At 36.5% G+C, this 20,712-nt stretch overlaps 1 protein-coding gene across 5 annotated transcripts in view; it reads right to left on the bottom strand.

Moving 5' to 3' along the window:
- The window catches only part of AGL (amylo-alpha-1,6-glucosidase and 4-alpha-glucanotransferase), a 105,685-nt gene that overhangs the window by 16,387 nt on the left and 68,586 nt on the right, over positions 1 to 20,712 (bottom strand). For all 5 annotated transcript variants that reach the window (XM_055401346.2, XM_055401347.2, XM_055401348.2 and 2 more), the window contains 8 exons: positions 20,094 to 20,230; positions 19,711 to 19,844; positions 18,550 to 18,725; positions 13,968 to 14,070; positions 11,548 to 11,773; positions 10,244 to 10,355; positions 1,147 to 1,282; positions 7 to 119 (listed from right to left, as the gene is read on the bottom strand). In XM_055401346.2, the coding sequence (XP_055257321.2) occupies positions 7 to 119; positions 1,147 to 1,282; positions 10,244 to 10,355; positions 11,548 to 11,773; positions 13,968 to 14,070; positions 18,550 to 18,725; positions 19,711 to 19,844; positions 20,094 to 20,230 (1,137 nt within the window). The remainder of the gene's footprint in view (positions 1 to 6; positions 120 to 1,146; positions 1,283 to 10,243; positions 10,356 to 11,547; positions 11,774 to 13,967; positions 14,071 to 18,549; positions 18,726 to 19,710; positions 19,845 to 20,093; positions 20,231 to 20,712) is intronic.

Here is a 20,712-nt window from a genome sequence, read left to right as displayed (position 1 = left end):
GCTTACCATGTCTTTTCACTGTAACATAATGATAAGGAAAAATATTTTTTTGGGATAATTCCAGCAACCAACGAACAGCAGATTTACTCAGGCCCACAATTTCCACAGCAGATCCATCTCTAAAATTAAAAATAAATTTTATTTTGTGACAATGAGTAATTTAAGCACTATTTAAAGGCCATTCAAAAAATAATTTTGAAGAATTATATAACTAATATATTATAAAAATGACTATAAAAATCCTTATTTTATAGGAAGTGTGTGGCATATATAAGAAATTTCTCCTTTTATTACTTTTGGATTGCTTAGCATCTTATTTTTAAAAAATTCTATGAAGCAGAATACAGATTATGGAGTAAAAGGAGATCGCTTCTGGAAAAAGGCAGAAGTAGGAATCAAAGAATATTGAGACAGAATTCCAGAGAAAAGATAGAAAATATAGGATATAGGACTAAAGAAAGCCAGGGAAGGTGAGCATTATAATTTGAAAGCTCATTTTTAAGGAAAATGAAAGGGGAAGTTCAAGATCTAATAATTCATCAAAATAAGTAGTTTTTTAAAAAGAACATGCAAAATACATGATGACAACTTCAATTCAACAATTTCTTTTGACATTTCTGATTGAAGATAAAATTTGGATAAGAAAATAGTTTCTTAGACTTGATACTGTAGTAAGAACTTAAAATAATAAAAAGAAATGATGAGATAAAAGATTAAAAAATTAAGGGGAAAATATTTAGAAAGTGAAAGGATTTCATAAAGACAGGACAATTGGTTGTTTTCTGTATTTACAAGAGATAATAAATAATGAAATATTTATAACAGTGAAAACACTTCAGGTTATAAAGAAATGTATTAACCATGGGGATAATGAATCATAAAACTTTCCTTTGAGATGCTTTTAGGGAATCAATCCATGAGAACATCCAGAAGAGAACAGATAGCTTTACTTGACGACATATCAAGAGGATTGTATATGTGTACACTGGGGGAGAGAAAGGAGTATGTGGAAGTGGAAGTGGGAGGAAGGAAGGAAAATTTTGACTGATTTAACAAGAACACTTCATGATCAACAGAATAAAAGATTCCACAAGTACATCACTTTACAAATGATATAATTACATAAACACTGTAAATAAACACTACCTTGGAGTGGCTGGGATTCCTTTGTTTCTAGCTCTGTCACTTTCTCCCATTTTATCCATCCATGTACCGCAATTGAAGCGATTTCCTCCATAAACAAATCCTGTTTCTTCATCAACCCCTGCACTAATATTAAAACCTAAAAATAAAAATAAATCATTTATAAAATTTAAAAGGGATATAACGAATTAGGAAAGCTACTCTGGAGATCAATTTGGTAAAACCTTAAAAGTTGAAGATGTGCAAATCAAAACTACAATGAAGTATCATGTTATACCAGTCAGAATGGCTATCATCAAAAAGTCTACAAATACCAAATGCTGGAAAGGATGTGGATAAAAGGGTACCCATGTACAATAACAGTGGGAAAGTAAATTGGTGCATCCACTATATTTTTAATACATAAGATAGGTCATGTCATTCATGTTCAAAACTGTTCACTGGCTCATTTCAGTATGAAAATTCCTTTAAAAACAGAACTACCATATGATCCAGTAATTCCACTCCTGGACATATATCCAGAAAAGATGAAAACTGTAATTCAAGAAGATACATACATTAAATTCAAGAAGATACCCTAATATTCATAGCAGCACTATTTACAATAGACAAGACATGAAAACAACCTAAATGTCCACCAACATTGAATAAAAAAGATATGGTGTATATATATACAATGATCTACTTTAATATAAATTTGTTTGAGTACTGGTGAGATTGAATGCTTCCCTTATATTTACTAATGGATGGTTGATGCACCTCCTTGGGCAAGCTACTTTTACCTCCTGTTCCTATTTCCTCTATTAGGAGCTAGGAATAGAGGTACTAGTTTTTGGAGAATGTTTGTCAAGTGATACACAAAGGCAAAGAGTTTTTCAATTTACTTGATACTAAGTAACTAGACAGTCAATGTTTAGTGACTCAATCTCAGAGATTTGGCCACAAAGTCATAAGAATGCACACAAAAAGGTGCACAGGTCAAAATGACTATGAATGAACAGGTTGTTTCAAATGCATAAATTGAATAGAAAATCTATCTTTGCACTTTCTGATGAGCTGCCAAAGTATTCCAGGCTATTGGTGCCCTTTCCAGAATCAACCCTGGAGAAACTGCAGAGAAGTATGTGTGAGGTAATGATGTGAAGAACTCACATAATGTTTGGGAGAAACTAATGAAAACAGGTGAGACATGACCAGCCTCTTTGGACTTTTATTTTACCTTGGCTCTTAAAGCTGTTGTTTTACAACTTAAGAAGACTGCTATAGAGAACTAATAATCAAGGGAATATGAGCTTATTTGGAAAAGACAAACCTTTGAGAGCAGAGGAGTCTAATGACTAGATGAGAGAGAGGAGTTGAGTAACATATTTCACATGAAGCAAAATTACTGTATCAATAGCACACAATAAGCCAAACAAATATCCTCAAAAACAAGCATGATATTATTAACATGACCTAGGAACAAAAGACATTAAAAATGACTAAGTGGAGATGTTAGGCCTGGAATTTCTAATAGTTGAAATAAGGAAAACAGTAAAGTGATGATAAAGGGACTAAATAGTTGATGGATACAGCTAAGAGTGAAATTGAGATGCAAGACAAGATGGAAAAATTCTCCAGATGTAGCAGGAGTGGTTAAAGGCAGACAACAGAAGAAAAGCTACAGGGATAGAAACAAACAGGAAGATACCCAGACAAAAGTAACCCCAGAAAGTGCAAAGAAATAGTAAATCTCAGATCAAAAGGATTCACAGAGGACCACATGAAACAGATAAGAAAAGTTAGAGTAAAATCCCAAATTAAGACAAACAGATGGTTCTAAAACTTCAAAAAAGAAAGAGTAATCACTTCTAATAGAATGAGGTATAGGTCCATAAAACTTTCAATAGCTATACTGGAAGTAAGACATCAACAGAATAATATTTCCTGAAGCACTGAAGGAAAAAAGCATTTATGTCTAATCTGTCATTTAAATATGAGGGCATAATAAAAATACTGCCAGTCATTCAAGGCCTTGGTGGGTTTGGCATGTAAACCGTTATTGCTGTTTGGTTGGTAAGTTGTGTCTGACATGTAAATTACAACTTTAAAAATACTCATATAGCAACAATAATAATACTAATATAGCAACAATAAAAATACAGCAACACGCTATAGTAGTAGGAATTGTTCTGAGAGGTTTTCATATATTAACATAAATAAATAAGCTCATTTGATTAATTCTAATAAGGAAAGAAATAAATCTTGGAGGATATAGTAACAGACAGGGGATGAAAAGGTGATCAAATTATACATCAAAGTTTATTGTTGCCTAAAAATAGCAATAACCAAGGAAAAGAAAAAGAAGAATAGTCACAACAATTCAAACTGAAATTTCATCTAGATAATATCAAACAGGGATTGGGGGAGAGATGCATACACTAAGTTATTTAATCTGTTGCTGCTGCTGCTGCTTGGAGAAGGAAATGGCAACCCACTCCAGTGTTCTTGCCTGGAGAATCCCAGGGACGGGGGAGCCTGGTGGGCTGCCGTCTATGGGGTTGCACAGAGTCGGACACGACTGAAGTGACTTAGCAGCAGCAGTTATCTTTCAGTCGTGTCCAACTCTCTGTGACCCCATGGGCCATGGCCTGCCAGGCTCCCCTGTCCCTGGGATTCTCCAGGCAAGAACATTGGAGTGGGTTGCCATTTCCTTCTCCAATGTGTGAAAGTGAAAAGTGAAAGTGAAGTCGCTCAGTCGTGTCCGACTCTTAGCAACCCCACGGACTGTAGCCCACCAGGCTCCTCCGTCCATGGGATTCTCCAGGCAAGAGTACTGGAGTGGGGTGCCATTGCCTTCTCCAACTTAATCTGTTAGGGGTCAGTATAGATTTTAACAATGAAATGAGTACAGAGATGAAAAATTAATACAGACATAGGTCATAAAAACAAGAATCACAGGAACAAAAATAGAATGGATTAAAGTGGAATAAATAGTTTCTTTAAAACATATTTGTAAAACGCAAAACCACACAGCTAATAAAAGTCAATGTGAGAGATTATCTTTGTGATGTGAAGGTAGGGCAGGATTTCTGAAATAAAATATGGTGATGGACATGATAGATAAGTTGGGAAAAGGTCTGTATAATTCTAAAATTAAAGATGGACAAGTACCTTGAGTAAACCAAAAACTCCTGGTAAACGACATGAAAAATATCGGCATGCCAAAAGAAAGATGAATAAAGGTATAGAATAGGAAAAAACAGTTTATAGAAAAGGAAACTTTCCAAAGATTCAATAAATATATGAGAAAATATTCAAATTTAATAACAGGAGAATTACAAGTAAAAACAACTACATATGGTTTTATAACCATATTCAGCATTAGAGGATAATGCCAAATGATGTTGGTGGACTTGGGGGTACATAAGAAGCCACTTTGGTTGGTAATGGGAATAGAGACTGCTGCAGTAATTCTGGAAAAGATTGTGGTAGTGTTTAAACAAAGGGCATAAAAGTATAGTATATATAGCTCTGATATACCAATGTTAACTAAAATAAGCCAGACATAAAAGGACAAAAATGATGCAATTCCACTTATTTGAGATACCAAGAATAATCAAATTCACAGAGACAGAAAACAGATTAGTAATTACCAGGAACTGAGGGGAGGAAAGAATGAGGAATTACTGTTAACTGGGTAGGAGTTTAAGTTTGGGACGACGAAAAAGTTCTGGAGGTGGAGGGCAGTAATGGTTGAAAAACAGTGTGAATGTACTTAAAGTCACTGCACTGTACACTTAAAGAAGGCTAAAATGATGTATTTTATGATAAAACGGTAAACATGTATTTTACCAATAAAACGCTCAATAGTAAAAAAATCCAAGCAATCCAATTAGAAAAGGGATAAAACACAGTTTTATCATCAAAGAAGGGGTAGGGATGGTAAATAAGCACATGAACAGATGTTCAATGCTATTAACAGGAAAAAGGAAATAAAAAACACAATATATAGTGGTCTACATGTCTATCAGAATAGCTAAAAAAAAAATAACAACAAAAAACCCCACCAAATTCTGGCAAGGATGTGGAGAAATGATCTGTCCAGTTTGCTGGTAGGAGTGCAAATGTTACAACCACTTTAGAAAAGAGTCTCAGTTTAGTTCGGTTCAGTCACTCAGTTATGTCTGAATCTTTGCGACCCCATGGACGGCAGCACGCCAGGTCTCCCTGTCCATCACCAAATCCTGGAGTTTACTCAAGCTCATGTCCATCGAGTCGGTGATGCCATCCAACCATCTCATCCTCTGTCGTCCCCTTCTCCTCCCGCCTTCAATCTTTCCCAGCATCAGGGTCTTCTCCAATGAGTCAGGTCTTTGCATCATGTGGCCGAAGTACTGGAGTTTCACCTTCAGCATCAGTCCTTCCAATGAATATTCAGGACTGATCTCCTTTAGGATGCACTGGTTGGATCTCCTTGCTGTCCAAGGGACTCTCAAGAGTCTTCTCCAACACCACGGTTTAAAAACATCAGTTCTTCAGCACACAACTTTATGGTCTAACTTTCACATCCATACATGACTACTTGAAAAACCACAGTTTTGACTACATGGACCTTTGTTGGCAAAGTAATGTCTCTGCTTTTTAATATGCTGTCTAGGTTGGTCATAACTTTTCTTCCAAGGAGCAAGTGTCTTTTAATTTCATGGCTGCAATAACCATCTGCAGTGATTTTGGAGCCCCCCAAAATAAAGTCTGTCACCATATCCACATCTATTTGCCATGAAGTGATGGGACCAGATGCCATGATCTTACTTTTCTGAATGTTGACTTTCAAGCCAACTTTTTCACTCTCCTCTTTCACTTTCATCAAGAGGCTCTTTAGGTCTTCTTCACTTTCTGCCATAAGGGTGGTGTCATCTGAGGTTACTGATATTTCTCCCAGGAATCTTGATTCCAGCTTGTGCTTCATCCAGTCCAGTGTTTCTCTTGATGTACTCTGCATATAAGTTAAATAAGCAGGGTGACAATACACAGCCTTGATGGACTCCTTTCCCTGTTTGGAACCACTCTGTTGTTCCATGTCCAGTTCTAATTGTTGCTTCTTTACCCGCATACAGATTTCTCAGGAGGCAAGTCAAGTGGTCTGGTATTCCCATCTCGTTAAGAATTTTCCACAGTTTGTTGTGATTCACACAGTCAAAGGCTTTCGTATGGTCAATAAAGCAGAAATAGATGCTTTTCTTGAACTCTCTTGCTTTTTCAGTGATCCAACGGATGTTAGCAATTTGATCTCTTATTGATTTGACCTTGGAATTTGATCTAAATCCAGCTTGAACATCTGGAAGTTCACGGTTCACGTACTGTGGAAGCCTGTCTTGGAGAATTTTGAGTATTACTTTACTAGCGTGTGACATGAGTGCAACTGTGTGGTAGTCTGTACATTCTTTGGCATTGCCTTTCTTTGGGATTGGAATGAAAACTGACCTTTCCCAGTCCCGTGGCCACTGCTGAGTTTTCCAAATTTACTGGCATATTGAGTGCAGCACTTTCACAGCATCATCTTTTAGGATTTGAAATAGCTCAACTGGAATTCCATCACCTCCACTAGCTTTGTTCGTAGTGATGCTTCCTAAAGCCCACTTGACTTCGCATTCCAGGATGTCTGGCTCTAGGTCAGTGATAACACCATCCTGATTATCTTGATTGTGAAGATCTTTTTTGTATAGTTCTTCTGTGTATTCTTGCCACCTCTTTTTAATATCTCCTGCTTCTGTTAGGTACATACCATTTCTGTCCTTTATTGTGCCCATCTTTGCATGAAATCTTCCTTTGGTATCTCTAATTTTCTTCAAGAAATCTCTAGTCTTTCCCATTCTATTGTTTTCCTCTATTTCTTCGCACTGATCCCTGAGGAAGGCTTTATCTCTCCTTACTGTTCTCTGGAACTCTGCATTCAAATGGGTATATCTTTCCTTTTGTCCTTTGCTTTTCACTTCTCTTCTTTTCTCATCTAGTTGTAAGGCCTCCTCAGACAACCATTTTGCCTTTCTGCATTTTTTTTGGGATGATGGTCTTGATCCCTGCCACCTGTACCATGTTACAAATCTCTGTCCATAGTTCTTCAGGCACTCTGTCTATCAGATCTAATCCCTTGAATCTATTTGTCACTTCCACTGTATAATCGTAAGAGATCTGATTTAGGTCATACCTGAATAGTCTAGTGGTTTTCCCTACTTTCTGCAATTCAGAAAACAGTCTGGCAACTTCTTATAAAACAAAACATGTTTATACCATATGACCCACATAATTGGGAACAGTACATGAATCGTGAACTTCCTGATGTTCAAGCTGGATTTAGAAAAGGCAGAGGAACCAGAGATCAATTTGCCAACATCCGTTGGATCATCAAAAAAGCAAGAGAGTTCCAGAAAAACATGTACTTCTACTTTATTGACTATGCCACAGCCTTTGACTGTGTGGATCACAACAAACTGTGGAAAATTCTGAAAGAGATGGGAATACCAGACCACCGGACCTGCCTCTTGAGAAATCTGTATGCAGGCCAGGAAGCAACTTTAGAACTGGATATGGAACAACAGAGTGGTTCCAAACAGGGAAAAGAGTCCATCAAGGCTATATATTGTCACCCTGCTTATTTAACCTATATGCAGAATACATCATGAGAAACATTGGACTGGATGAAGCACAATCTGGAGTCTAGATTCCTGGGAGAAACATCAATAACCTCAGATATGCAGATGATACCACCCTCATGGCAAAAAGTGAAGAAGAACTAAAGAGCCTCTTGATGAAAGTGAAAGCCAAAAGTTGGCTTAAAACTCAACATTCAGAAAACTAAGATCGTGGCATCTGGTCCCATCACTTTATGGCAAATAGATGGGGAAACAATGGAAACAGACAGACTTTATTTTTTTGGGCTCCAAAATCACTGCAGATGGCGACTGTAGCCATGAAATTAAAAGACACTTGCTCCTTGGAAGAAAAGCTATGACCAACCTAGATGGCATATTAAAAAAGCCAAGACATTACTTTGCCAACAAAGGTCCATCTAGTCAAAGCTATGGTTTTTCCAGTAGTCATGTATGGATGTGAGAGTTGGCTTATAAAGAAAGCTGAACACCGAAGTACTGATGCTTTTGAACTGTGGTGTTGGAGGAGACTCTTGAGAGTCCCTTTAACTGCAAGGAGATCCAACCAGTCTATCCTAAAGTAAATCAGTCCTGAATATTCATTGGAAGGACTGATGCTGAAAGTGAAACTCCAATACTTTGGCCACCTGATGGGAAGAAATGACTCATCTGAAAAGACCCTGATGCTGGCAAAGATTCAGTGTGTGAGGAGAAGGGAGGACAGAGGATGAGGTGGCTGGATGGCATCACCGACTCGATGGACATGAGCTTGAGTGAACTCCAGGAGTTGGAGATGGACAGGGAGGCCTGGCGTGCTGCAGTCCATGGGGTCGCAAAGAGTCGGACTCGACTGAGCGACTGAAATGAACTGAACTGAACTGATTGGCAATTTCTCCCAGAGAAATGAAAACTTATGTTTACACAAAGACCTGCATATGTTCACAGCAACTCTATTTGTATTAGTCAAAAGAATGAAAACGTTCCAAGTGTCCTTCAAAAGATGAACGATATATCCATAAAAGGGAATACTACTTAGCAGTAAAAAGTAATAAAATACTGATATATGCAGCAACTTGGATGGTTTTCAAGGGGAATTATATGTAACCATATATATATATATATATGTATATATATGTACAGTACAGGTTACATACTACATATAACTTATGTACATATATACATATTATAGGTTACAGACTATATGACTGTATTACCTACATTCTCAAAATGCCAAAACTAAAGAGATGTAGAACAGACTGGCAGCTGCCAGAGAGCAAGGATGGTTGATGTGACTATAAAGGAGAGCACAGGAAAAATCTTTGTGGTGGTGAAATAGTCCTATATCTTGACAGTGGCAGTGGGTACATGAAGTTATACATGGGATAAAACTGCACAGAAGTACACACACACACAAATGAGTTAATGTAAAATTGGTAAAAATGGAATATGTTCTATAGGTGAAATAACAGTATTATACTGATATCTATCTCCTGATCATGACATTGCACTACAGTTACATAAGATGTCCTCATTGGGGGAAGATGGATGAAGGGTTCAGGATACTCATGTATCATTTTTGTAATTTTATATCAGTCCCCAATTCTTTCAAAATTGATAAGTTAAAAAAAGACTATATGTGCTTAAAGAAATGTGTATTTCATAAGAGTACATTAGTATACAACAAACCCCACTGGAATATCTCTAAGGGGAATGGGTAATAAAATGAAATAAATTGTTAGCCTTGCATTGGCTAATGATGATAAGTACGTGCCATAAAAATCAGAACATGATGAACTTCAAAGATGTTAAAATGTGTATTGATTTTAACTCTGAATACAATAAACCTCTTTATAAGAGCCCAAATTACAAGGGCAGACAAACTGTGAATGAAATCCTAGCTCTGCCACTTAGCAGTTCTGTAGACTCTGGGTAAGCTACTCTGCTTCAGCCATCTTATCAATAAAAATGGGAACAATGAAACTCATCCCCAACATTCTTAGGAGTGTTAAATGGGAATAACATAGGTAAAGTAGTTCGCACAATGCGTAGCACATAGTAAGCACTCAATTATTAGCAATTATTATTATGATTATAAATGTAAGCACCAAATTGGTTTTTGGTACTTTCAAAGTTGGCTGACAAAGGATATAAAATTTTATCTTTCCTCCAGAAACTAAAACTAAGTTAGCAAGATCAGAAACTCTTAAACTTTTTCATTATTATATTCTGAAGTTTTATACACAAATAAAATACTTGTTGAATAAATTAACAATTACAAGGTTTAATTTCATCTCATCAGTAAATCTTTATTATGAACCTAAAGTTATGTACCTTCATGGGACTTCCCTGGTGGTCCAGCAGTTAAGACTCTGCACTCCCATTTCAGCGGGTGAGGGTTCAATCCCTGGTCAAGGAACTAGGATCCCACATGCCGTACAGTGCGGCCAAAAAAAAAAAAAGTTATGTACCTTCATCCTTCATGTTCCGATCTATCTGTGGACCAGCATTCCTTTCTCGGAACTGTATGCCCTGCATGTGTCTTTGCATAGCTTCCTGTATTACTTCAAACAATGGTTGATCCTGTTTGAGACATGGATGTTACCTCTGTTAGAAATTACATTTTTCTTATCTTCTTCCAAATTCTACAACTGAAGTTTTGTGAAAACATGTATTTTCCCTTAAAAAAAGAAATAGGGATCAGGGGTGGGACTGGGGAAAGAAGCAGCCTTTATATATCATATAATACAGCAGACTTTTCGCATGTGAACATTTAACATATTGTAGTTTTAACTATAAATTTCTGTGACATGAAATAATCTGTAGGTCTGCTGATACATGAAAAAGAATCTTGTGAGTTGTGTAATCTGTTAGAGTAAACAGTTCAGATAATAAATCCAGCTTATTATACAGAAATCCGAGTTTTAAACTGGCATTGCTCCAACTCATCCACATACATAGCAATGGAGACAAGTTATATACTAAAATGGTACTATGTTTACACTAAAAAATTTTGGGGCAAATATTCTTCAAACACTTCATGATATAAACATAGTAGGGCTAGCCCTGAGGTAGCCTAGAAGCCCTGCACACCAAGTAAACTGTAACATAAATGCAGATCAGATGTGGGAAAAGTACAGCATCCTGTACATTCTTGACTGGGGAGAAACCATACACAAACATTTATTCATTCTGCGCTGCACATTAGATAAACCCTGAACTCCCCGGATTGGTAGCCAAGGCTCTCCACAATCTGGCCCCCACTTTCCACAATCCCTTACTACTTGGCAGGTGCCCTACACGAAAAGCCAAACACTAGATGGAGCAGTATGTCCTAAGCTGTGCTTCAATCCACCCTGTGCTTTTGTTATTCTTTTCATCCTTAATGTCTTCTCATAATTTCCCTCATCTCTGATGAAATCCTACTCACCTTTGAAGGTTAGTTTAGGTGAAATTTTAATGATTTTCTGTAGTCCTCCCTGAGACCCACTACGAGATCATCTCTCTTTCTTTTATGAGACTAAAAGAGGCACTTCCCATGTATTTCTTTTTGCAGTGATCATATTATTAATATACACATATCACCGCTTCTACCCTGCTGCAAGCTCATTAGGTAAAGAATAAGTCATCTCTGCAGTCTCTCACAGTAGCAGCAGGTGCTAAATAAATACCAATATCTGAAAAATTTGTAAGACTCAGATTCTTAATTATAGGTACGTTTATATTAGAAAGTAAAATTATTCAGAAAAAAATTATTTTAAGAAATGATCTTTACCACTGTGCCGGCAGACAAAGGAACAGAGTCGTCCGTAGGATACATTCTGGAAACTGGGCAGTTGAGAATGTCCAGACCATTTGGAACCATTTTACAATAATCCTGAATACACTGCAGCCACCACCACACAGCATCCCGGCAGTTGTATCTGGCGTGAGTCCCTTCCCCCAGGAGATTAGGGATGAGGCCGTGTCTCAGGGTACTAGCAAACGCTAAAATGATATTCCTAAAACAAAAGAATTAGGCGAATCATTTGGCACAAAAATCACTTAAAAAACTAAAGGCAAAAAAGTCACTTTGGGTGATCATTATTTTTTTATTATTTTCTCTTATTTCTTTGTATGTTCATGCAGAAAGCGGTCGTAATATAGAATAAGCACTGAATTAAAAGTCAGGAACCTTGATCCTCGCCTTGCCTTTTTCTCTAACAATCTGTATGACTTATCCCCTGAGAGAGATTTTTTTCATCTGTGGAGTTTGGGGCCAGGTGATTTTTAAGGTCCCTCATAACTCTAGGTTTTACTTTTGAAATCCTTAGTATTTCAAAAGAACAGGAATTTTATTATCTTAAATGGCAGATACCAAAAATAAACATATAAGAAAATTAAAGGTAAAAACTGACCTTGAAAAAAATAATTTGTTTTCAAAAACTTGTAGAGAATATTTTATCTTTCAACATATTATTATACCATCATATACCAAATGACAACTTTGTAAGATGGCATGGCATTCTAAAAAGAGCATGAAACTGAGAATTAAGAAGACTGAGATTTAAATCCTAGTGTTGCCATCTGTATAACCTTGGAAAAGTCATTTAAATTTTTTTTTTTTTTTTGCTGAAACCATTTAGAAATTTAATTAATTCTGTGTATCAGGTAATACCTCTCTCTTAAATAATTGTATAAAAGGAGCTTTTTTATTTTCTGCAGTACAAAAGTGTTAGTGTGGAGAGCGACACTTCCAATTAATAAAAGGTCAGAATACTAGCAATCTTAATTATCCAGAACATGTCATACACATGGAAGTTGAGTAAAAAGTCCTCTGTCCATGAACATCTCTGCAGAGGGTGGAAGCAGAACTATCTGTGGTAGAGACAGCCATATGTCCACCAAAATGGTTTTCCTAAATGTCCCAGTCAGATGACGGCATTCTCCAGAAAAAAAAAAGAAAAAAAAAATTTAACTGCATGGAACAGGAGTGTTTTGCCCAGGTTCTCTTTCCCTCTCTGCCAGCTGACCGGAGAGAACCCAGAGGTCCTGGAAGATTGTATATCATGCACATAAAGGAGGCTATATCCCTTAACCACCATGTGGAAAACTGCCTCTTGAACACCCATATAGGATCAGAAGATCATAAATTTTGTTTATGAAAAGCCCTTGAAATTTAATGGCTTATAATTCATAGTAGTTAGCACTACTCTAACAAACGTATTATCTTCTGGGAAATCTTCTAGATCAGGGGTTCAGTTCAGTTCTAGGCAAACTATTTTTCTGTAAAAGGCCAGACATACAGATTTTAGGCTTTGTTGACCTTACATAGTGTGATCATGCATTCTTCTTTCAATAATTCTTTAAAAAGGTAAAAACCATTCTTAGCTCACAGGTCATACAAAACAGGTGACATCAAAACAAAAATATGTAAAAAAATGCTTTTTTGCTACAGGTTTTAACTTGTAGAGCAGTGATTTCAAATTTCAGTCTTAGGCCACTGAAAATCACCTGAAGCCCCTGCAAAAACAGATTTCCATCTGTCAACTCTGCCTTTCCACCTCCAGGTTTGGACTCAGGGAGTTCAGCACAGGGACCAAGAATTTGCATTTCTAACAAGTTGTCAGATGATGGTAACACTGATTTATGGAACACTATACAACACTGCTGTAGAGCCTTTCTTTTCTACCTTTGATAAATTCATTTATAGTATTGTGACATAGAAACACCATTTTAAGACTAGAAAATAAAACTGGAGGTTATGAGGTCTGCACTAAAAAGAAGGAAACCTGGTATTAGAATTCTCTTTATAGGACTCTGTCATTATGGAAGAACAAAAAATGGAAGACTTTCCAGTTTTACCTAAAAGTTATCTGCATTCTTAATTCGGGCACAGACATTTTACTCTTTAGTGAACGATGTTTGTAACATGGTTACACATTTCTTAGCTTTTCATGAAATAAAGTAGCAAATGCTGAAGATAACCTGATCTGTAATGTGAAGTATTAGAATTTGGTAACTTCAAAGATTTTCACACCTTTGAAATTCTATGATCCTATTAAATGAACACACAACAAATAAAATAAAAAATCACACCCCAGGAAAACATGCCTACCTACGAAATGTTGAGAATAGATGAATAAGAAAGGCCTGAAGAGCACTGAAAAACACTCAGACATAAACTTGCATTGCAACTTTTTAAAGATTTCCTACCTGGCCTCCAAATAGCGTCCAGTAATCAGCAGTAGACCTCTAAGGGCAATAAAAGTATCCCTTCCCCAGCAGCGGAAAATACCAGCAGAGAAGTGAGGTAAGCCTAACAGAAAACACAGCAGAGTAATCTCTTAACCTCAGTATACACAAGTCTATGAACTCCAAGACTGTAGATGAGCTGCTCTAAACTTTGGGGTTAAGGAGGAGGTGAAAAGAGTCTTCAAACTCTCTTAAAATTATCTGCAGAATGTATGGTTATTCCTATGTCTACTTTTGTGTGACGAGGTTCCATAATCATATCTGATTCTTAAAGGAATCTGTCACTCAAAATAGACTAAGAATCAGTGCTATAGAGTGATGCTTATTTGAACTGATTAGAATGTGTGAGTTTTTAAACACAGACTTTCTTTTAGCAAATTAAAGATTAAAATCAGGTCAGATATTTAACACATGAAGAAACACTCAATATAGTAATAATGATATATTTTAAAAGGTTCTACCTGCAGTTTGAAGGAAAAAAATTAATCTAAAATGGGATGATTACCTTAATGACAAATAATTACATGTTTATTGGTCTATTGCTCTAGGGTTATTACTTCATCACCAAATTTCCCATTAACTTAAAACCACTTAAAAGTGTCACAGTTTGTTAGAAACAATTTTTACAGGTGAAAACAAGGATTTCAGATGTTAAATCACTTGAAAACTTTGGGTAACTGCAGCCTTTATGCAGGAAGTAAAACAGAATGACCATAGATAAATGGTTTACTTTTATATTGAGTTTGGTTTCTTATGATATGTGAAAAGAAATACAATTGTTATATGTAACAATCAGCAGGAAAGTAAAGCAAAGTTAATCAGCATTTCACACACACAAAAAAACTGTGCTAAAGTATAAATGTAACAAAAATTTCAGGAAGAAAAACTCAGGTCATAAATAAAACTTTCACAGCATTCATTCATGACTATTTTCTAAACACTTAACACTATCTGACATTATCTTGTTTGTCTTCTGGTTTGTTGAATGAATGTCCCTCCCCAGCAGAAAATACGAACCATAATAACAGAAACCTCATTAACCTTATTTGCCAAGTTATATCACTGAAAACTGTAACTGGTATATATCACTACAAAAGTGTATTGGATGAATGAAATAAAAGATTAATTATAAAAGGTAAATTGAGAAGTGAGAGAATTTGACTAAGAAAAAATATTGGCAACACTTCACAATTAAAGTTTCTGTTTGCTAGGTTTTCACCTTGGACAAAGCTGTTATTTTCTTCCGTTAGGAAAAGATCAGAACTAAAGATAACATCAGACATTTCTTTCTATATTTTCTCCCAAATAGTGGTATAAAATTTCCCTAAACGCTTTTATATTGTTTACACCCAGTTAGACTTCCCAGGTGGTGTAGTGGTAAAAATCTGCCTGCCAAGCAGGAGATGCAGGTTTGATCCCTGGGTCAGGAAGATGCCCTGGAGAAGGAAATGGCAACCCATTCCAGTATTCTTCCCGGAAAATTCCATGGACAGAACCCTAGTGGGCTACAGTCCATGTGGTGGCAAGGAGTCAGACACTACTGAGCAACTGAGCACCAACATACATGGTTGACATACAGTTGACATACAAATATATCGTGATGATGGTAGTGATGACAGCAGCGAATATATACATATATAGTACTCTGTGTTGCACAGATTTCCTGGTAATTTAACCCACATAACACCTGGCATAAAATCTTAAGTATAGACAGATCCAAGGGTAGGTTTGAGTTGGCATGCCCTGAATACAGGCACTCTTGTTAAAAAGTCAAAATTAAAACCTCTACCATGGATGTGTGAAAATATTTGTATTCACTAAAACACTTTTAAAATTAATTAATTAATTTTATTTTTGGCTGTGCCAAGTCTTCAGTTGCTGCATAGGCTTTTCTCTAGTTGCAATGAGCGGGGACTATTCTCTAGTTGAGGTGTATGGGCTTCTCATTGCAGTGGCTTCTCGTGTAGATCATGGGCTACAGGGCATGTGGGCTCCAGTAGTTGTGGATCATGGGCTTTAGAGCACAGGATCAGTAGTTGGGGCATATGGGTTTAGCTGCTTTGTGGCATGTGGGATCTTCCTGGACCAGGGATTGAACCTGTGTCTCCTGCATTGGCAGGCAGATTCTCAGGAAAGCCCTATATTAACTTTTTGACCTTTCAGAATATATGATTTACAGATCACACATCTTCTGAATAATTTCTACCTTGTCAATTAATCTAAAAGTTTATAATTATACACATATTTTGCATCATTGTCAGAAAAGGAAGGTATTCCTGGCCTTAGTATCATTTAAAAATGAAACCAAGAAATCTATCTGCAAATTCGTATACAGTCCTATATATTAATATGAAATACACAAAACTTTCCTTTAGGATGCTAGAAAGAAATACCAGAACTTCTATCCGTATTTATAAACTATATTTTTAGTTTTTCTTTTTGTTTTATATTGTACATGATATGTAAACATACCAAGTATAATAACATATGAGTAGATCATTTATGATCTCAATATTCAACATATTTATTTTGGGAGTGTTTAACCACAGCAGTGGATAATCAGATATGTTGAGATCACTATTTTATATAATAGGCTTCTAAACAATAGGCTTTAAAATCAACTTCGGCATTTTTTCCCACAACATTCTTGTTCAGTTTTATGACCATCTGCAATGGATTCACAGGGGAAAGTACCAGAAGGACATCAAATAGTTGACTGAAAATCTAAAACATAATTATATAATTAAAACATTCAGAAGGTTCATATAATCCTTCTAAGTGAAATGTTAATTTCTTTTGTAGTTGTTGGGTCCTAGTAGGTCATTCATTTATTGCATAAGTGAATGCAAATTTAAGGGTAAACAGAAGCAATCACATAGACAATACTGTTACTTTCATCCTGCAATTGGTATTTCTCAGTTTAGTATGGAAGTTCTAAACTTCAGTGGACTCAAATATTAAATGCTTTTTAGAAATAGGGTGAAATTTATTAAAAAGAAACCAAAAGCCTATTTTGCTGAGAATTATACCTGTTACTTGATTTCAGTTTTAAATATGCTTTCAGGAAAGCTGCTAATGGAGTTGGAAGCATTTAATTGTGTGGCTCACAATAAACTGTAGAAAATTCTGAAAGAGATGGGAATACCAGACCACTTGACCTGCCTCTTGAGGAACCTATATGCAGGTCAGGAAGCAACAGTTAGAACTGGACATGGAACAACAGACTGGTTCCAAATCGAGAAAGGAGTATATCAAGGCTGTATACTGTTACCCTGTTTATTTAACTTATATGCAGAGAAATGCTGGGCGGGAAGAAGCATAAGCTGGAATCAAGATTGCCGGGAGAAATATCAATAACCACAGATATGCAGATGAGACCACCCTTATGGCAGAAAGTGAAGAGGAAATAAAAAGCCTCTTGATGAAAGTGAAAGAGGAGAGTGAAAAAGTTGGCTTAAAGCTCAACATTCAGAAAACGAAGATCATGGCATCTGGTCCCATCACTTCATGGGAAATAGATGGAGAAACAGTGGAAACAGTGGCAGATTTTATTTTTTTTGGGTTCCAAAATCACTGCAGATGGTGATTGCAGCCATGAAATTAAAAGACGCTTACTTCTTGGAAGGAAAGTTATGACCAACCTAGATAGCATATTAAAAAGCAGAGACATTACTTTGCCAGCAAAGGTCCATCTAGTCAAGGCTATGGTTTTTCCCGTGGTCATGTATGGATGTGAGAGTTGGACTGTGAAGAAAGTTGAGTGCCGAAGAACTGACGCTTTTGAACTGTGGTGTTGGAGAAGACTCTTGAGAGTCCCTTGGACTGCAAGGAGATCCAACCAGTCCATCCTAAAGGAGACCAGTCCTGGGTGTTCATTGGAAGGACTGATGCTGAAACTGAAACTCCAATACTTTGGCCACCTCGTGCGAAGAGTTGACTCATTGGAAAAGACTCTGATGCTGGGAGGGATTGGGGGCGGGAGGAGAAGGGGACGACAGAGGATGAGATGGCTGGATGGTATCACCGACTTGATGGACATGAGTTTGAGTGAACTCCGGGAGTTGGTGTTGGACCAAAGAGTCGGACACGACTGAGTGACTGAACTGAACTGAACTGAGACACATAATAAAAATTACTTAGCATTTGTTTTGTTTTTTGTAACTTGTAGAGGATCTCCACATGATCTCTTGGTAACTACAAGGTTGGGTTAATTTTTTATATTGGGGAAAAATGTATAATGTAATGGGAAAGGTAGCAAAACAGATTTGATTGAAAAATGCAAAACGTTATGAGCTGGAAAAAATACACATGCAGAGGAAAGGGATTAACTTGCCACAATAAAAAAATGCACACAAATAAATGTCTGGTGTACAGTGATACTTAAATAGCACCGTTATTATTTGTATAAATGTATGCTTGTGAAATTTTACTAACCAGTAACATAAAATCTTGGAAATCATCATGAGTTTTGAAAAATAATCACTTCTTTATAATTTTCCTTATACTGACTTACACATTTTAACCTTGTCCCATAATTTCTTACCTGCAGCTAGAGACACGCAACACTGCTCCTTCTCTCTTGTGATCTCATTCAGCCTGCATGGAACATCCGTAAGGGAAGGTGAAAGAAGTGGCAGAGAAGGGAATCTTCCTACTCCACACATTTGGACTGAACCCAAGGAAAGGTGTTTCACAAAGGTAGAACCATTCTGAACAAAGCTGCAACAAAGTTATAGAGTTCAAAGTGTTATGGGTAGAAACAAAAAATTTTTATTACTTATTCAAAAAAATTTATTAGGGTAAGAACACCTAATTTGAGAATCTACTTTTTTAAACAGATTTTTAAGGGCACAATACAAATTATTTACAGCCACAATGCTGTACATTAGATCTCAAAACTTACTCATCTTGCATACCTGAAATTTTATGCCTTATTGATTCAAAAAATTTTAGCAGTATTATTTTAGTTCTTTTTTACTCTTCAAAAAGTTTCTCTATTCAAATGTGTAGCAATGCTAAAATCAGTTAAACTGAATTTTAAATTTGGTTAGGATTTCAGAACTGCTTTCATTTCACCCAGTATTCTATCTAGTTGGTTTAAAATATTTATTGTAAAACAAATGGTAGAATTGAAGTTTTATTCTTTCTGAAGTTATGCCCAAATTGCCTTGGCTGCTCTTCACTGGTACATTCCAAACTGTGGTTTTATCTCAGGGAAATTCACTAATAAAGGCATATTTCATTTATAACAATAGCAGAATATTTTTTCTCTTAATTAATAAAAATTAGAAAAAAATAGTATGTGTAGATTTAAAAAATTTTATCCATTAACTTAACAACTCGAGGAATAGAGATAACACCAAGCAATTAAAATTTTCCATCAACATGTTTTTTAGCTTTATAGAATAGATTTTAATATCTAAGTTTGTTTCTGTATGTTTCAGATTAAAGGATGTTAATACATTTTATTCCCACTTATTAACTTTTTCAGCTCTATGCATGCATGACAATTCCTGATGTTTTGGTCTTTTTAAGAGTGTATACAGTATTCTTGCCTGGAAAATCCCATGGACTGAGGATCCTGGTAGGCTACAGTCCTTGGGGTCGCAAAGAGTCGGACACGACTGAGCGACTTCATTTCACTTCACACTGACTGTGGCTTCTACATCAACATGCCTATCTACTCAAGCTTTGCTGGGTATACCTTGACATCTGCTTCCATGCTATATCCAGAAGAGTGGTGTATGCACCGATTAATGTAGCGTCAAAGTAACACGGGATAAGGTAACGTGGGATCTGCTTCAGGTAGAAGAACATAGCCTGCAACCATTTACCAACCTGTTATAAAAATAATTTTAAAAGTTAACTTGGTGTGCTTATAGGCTAGGTGTATTTCAAAAGCTAAATCCAAACATGCTATTGTACTATCTAGCTTTTTGTACCATCTTTTCACTTGTAAGAACTGAAAGATGATGGAGAAGAAAATGTTTCAGGTTAGAAAACAACATAAACGTATATGTTAATATATATTTCTTACTGTGCCCCCCTCCTTTTACTTTTTTTGGACGAGAATATAGCTTTACTTACCTCAGCAATAGTTCCTGACCGTGAAATAAGTCGGTTACTGACATAGTCAATCATCCAGTCTCCAGATCTCAAATTATCACAGAAGGGGTGCCCCAAGTCATTCTTTGGTCTTATTTCTGCCAATACGGACATTAATCCTGAAAATTCAGAGAAATATCATACCAACTTCATCACTGGCAGAGGCAGTTTGCTCTCACAGCCTGGTGACCTGCTGCTAGTCTCCAGTGATTGAGGGTGAATACACATACAGTTGGATAGAAGAGCAGCATAATCCTCAGTGGCACTTCCCATGACTGGAGGTAAGTGTGGCAACGCTGCCTTGAACCAAGATATAAAGGCAGGCTGACGGGGACTGTGGTCAGTCACATGAGCTATACAGAGTTTTCCAAGATTCCTGTTTTCTGGGGTTGGTCCTGCTCTTTTGAATTTTAATATTACAATATTCAAAGGCAATTGGCACAGCTTCCCTATCCTAAGGCATCTAGGGGGAGAAAACTGATAAGTTTGTCTTTTCACTGTTGAAAACTGGTAGATTCATGAATATTCAAGCAAGATTTAAGAAAAATCATACAACTGGCCTCAGAGACATCAAGATCACCTAGGGTGATACTAAGAATAA

Source organism: Moschus berezovskii, chromosome 4, assembly GCF_049115385.1.
Source record: "Moschus berezovskii isolate FMDL1 chromosome 4, NW_MosBer_1.0, whole genome shotgun sequence".
Lineage (NCBI taxonomy): Eukaryota > Metazoa > Chordata > Mammalia > Artiodactyla > Moschidae > Moschus > Moschus berezovskii.
Note: the sequence above shows the minus strand (reverse complement) of the source record. Positions and strands in the feature narration are given on the sequence as shown.